The sequence below is a fragment of the Electrona antarctica genome, assembly GCF_951216825.1.
Source record: "Electrona antarctica genome assembly, chromosome: 9".
NCBI lineage: Eukaryota > Metazoa > Chordata > Actinopteri > Myctophiformes > Myctophidae > Electrona > Electrona antarctica.
Window position 1 is genome coordinate 45540599 of NC_136790.1, and position 2314 is coordinate 45542912.

Sequence of the window (2314 nt, forward strand, 5' to 3'; positions counted from 1 at the left end):
ACTTAATCCAAGAAAGAGTGCAGCAAAGCTTTTAATCACATTAACTATTATTTTAAACTTTAGCTGATCTATACAAGCTCATAGCTTGCACTGTAGCTCACGCTACGAGCTTGTAGATCTGCTATTTTTGAAAAATCGTGAAAATGTGGCGCAAATGTATTCTTTCACAGCGAACGTTTAACTCAAATCTTTGCTTCTGGGAGGGTCCCTGGGGTACAAACTATTTTCAGATGGGGGTGGGCTCTTTGACATGAAATAGTTTGAGCACCACTGACTGATATAGAAACATAGGGTTTTTCAGAAAACTGTCATAATTAGAAGACATTTGTATAGAATCTGCAGGTCTCAGGTCTTAAATGGGTTAAGCTACATGTGGCAGCAGTGAACCTGTTGCCGTCTCCCCGCCATGCGTAACTCTAGCTGCCAGACTTGGTGGCCTTTTCCTCCGCGCTTGACTGACTCGAAGCAACAAGACTGCTTTTATGCCAGCTGCCCCCCCGCTCCTGCCTTCGCCCCTCCGTAATCAAAACCCTCCTCATTCAATCACACCCCTGTCTGTCTCCATTGCTCTTTTTCCCCTATTTCTCACCGACAAGACTCCCACTCTCGCCACCCATTCTAAATTGCTGCCCGGCCTCCCCATATGCACAATATTACTGTGTGTGTGTAATATCCATCTTTCCATAATTCCATCTCTCTCTCTCTCTCTCTCTCTCTCTCTCTGTCTTCCACTTCTGCTGTTCTCTCATACACTATATCTTCCTGTAATAACTCCAATACTAATCTCTATGCTATAAACCTTGGGCGAGGACCACCTACCCCTAACCCCCCCCCCCCACACACACACACACTCCTACCCTCACCCAAGAAAGCATGCAGTGCCCCAGGATGGGGGTCAGGGCAGGGGGACAGCTGGCAGACCTCCCAGCAGCCTGGAGGAGAGAGAAGTGGGGTGGGGTTGGAGGACTGGCTTGACCCCTGTCAGATGGTGGTCTGGCTCCCAGGTAAAAACATCTGGTGGAGTGATGGGAGGGTGGTCGCACGCACGCACACACGCACGCACACACGCACGCACGCACGCACGCACGCACGCACGCACGCACGCACGCACGCACGCACGCACGCACGCACACATACACATGCACGGCCGCGCACGCACAGGCACAATCCTGACTGCATGAATGCACACACATTCCCTAATGGTCTCAGACACACATATGCTCGCTGCCTCGCTCAGAGAGAGAGAGACACACACACACACACACACCACACACACACACACACACACACACACACACACACACACACACACAGACCTGGCTCTTTATTAGTCATTAGGACAAAAAGGTTTGCCCTCCACCCTCTTCCTCTACTTTTCCACAGCACATGACATTGAACGGCCGTCCTAGTTGCTAGCAGCTGGCCAGGCAGGCACGACTCACTGGTATGGCTTGAAGCACACCTCTACGCCTCACATAGAGAGAGACTGAGCTGGTCCAATTACTGCTTTACTGTTACAATTACCGCATATGTCTGTGTGTGTGTGTGTGAGGCGGAGAGAAAGAGAGGTTGACATTGACAGTGTTTTTTTTTTTTTATTCCAAGGAGTCAAGGAGGACCCCCGTCATAACTCAGAGAGGGTACAAATGGAACCATATAGGAGTCCATTTGGTTTGTAATAGGGTCCATTTTGGAACCACCTCCAGAAACCCTGAAGGTCCCCTATGGCTGCATGTGCTATTATAGATCAAACCGGTATGTGATATAGGAAAAATTAATCATTGTCCATTGGACATTTTTAAAATGGTATCGCATGCACCACAGAACGTCTGGTGAGAATACATTTTGACTCCTAAGAATATTCAGAAGATCCTGGAGAATTTGTCAAAATGTGCTTTTTAAAGGAATCTAGACAGCTTGAGGGATGAAAATAAAAAAGATGAAATATGTTCCGTTCACACTGTAGGCTATGCAGCTATGTGTGTGGTTTCACCCCTCCATAGATGAGATAAGGAGAGCAGAGATAGCCAGCTGTTGTCTGCTGATAGACACGCACTTACACACATGGACACAGGCGAGCACGCACGCGTGCGTGTGCGCGCGTGTGTGTGTGTGTGTGTGTGTGTGTGTGTGTGTGTGTGTGGGGGTTAGTAATTTTGGGAAACCTCTCTGCAAGCTGTTCAAGCAGATCAACCCAATATAGAACCACCAGAATCTACTCTAATTCTCTCTCACCCGCACCACCCACCACACGCACACACATGCACACACACACTTTACGCAGCACTAGCCGAACTCAGCAGCACAATAGAAC

The 2314-nt window shown here is 48.6% G+C and overlaps 1 protein-coding gene across 1 annotated transcript in view; it reads right to left on the minus strand.

Annotated features, from left to right (window-relative positions):
- The window catches only part of eya2 (EYA transcriptional coactivator and phosphatase 2), a gene marked incomplete at its 5' end in the record, with an annotated part of 13097 nt that extends 12689 nt beyond the window's left edge, over positions 1–408 (minus strand). The window contains one exon of the mRNA XM_079510752.1: positions 388–408. Coding sequence (XP_079366878.1) covers positions 388–408 — 21 coding nt within the window. The remainder of the gene's footprint in view (positions 1–387) is intronic.
- Positions 409–2314: the final 1906 nt, after the last annotated feature.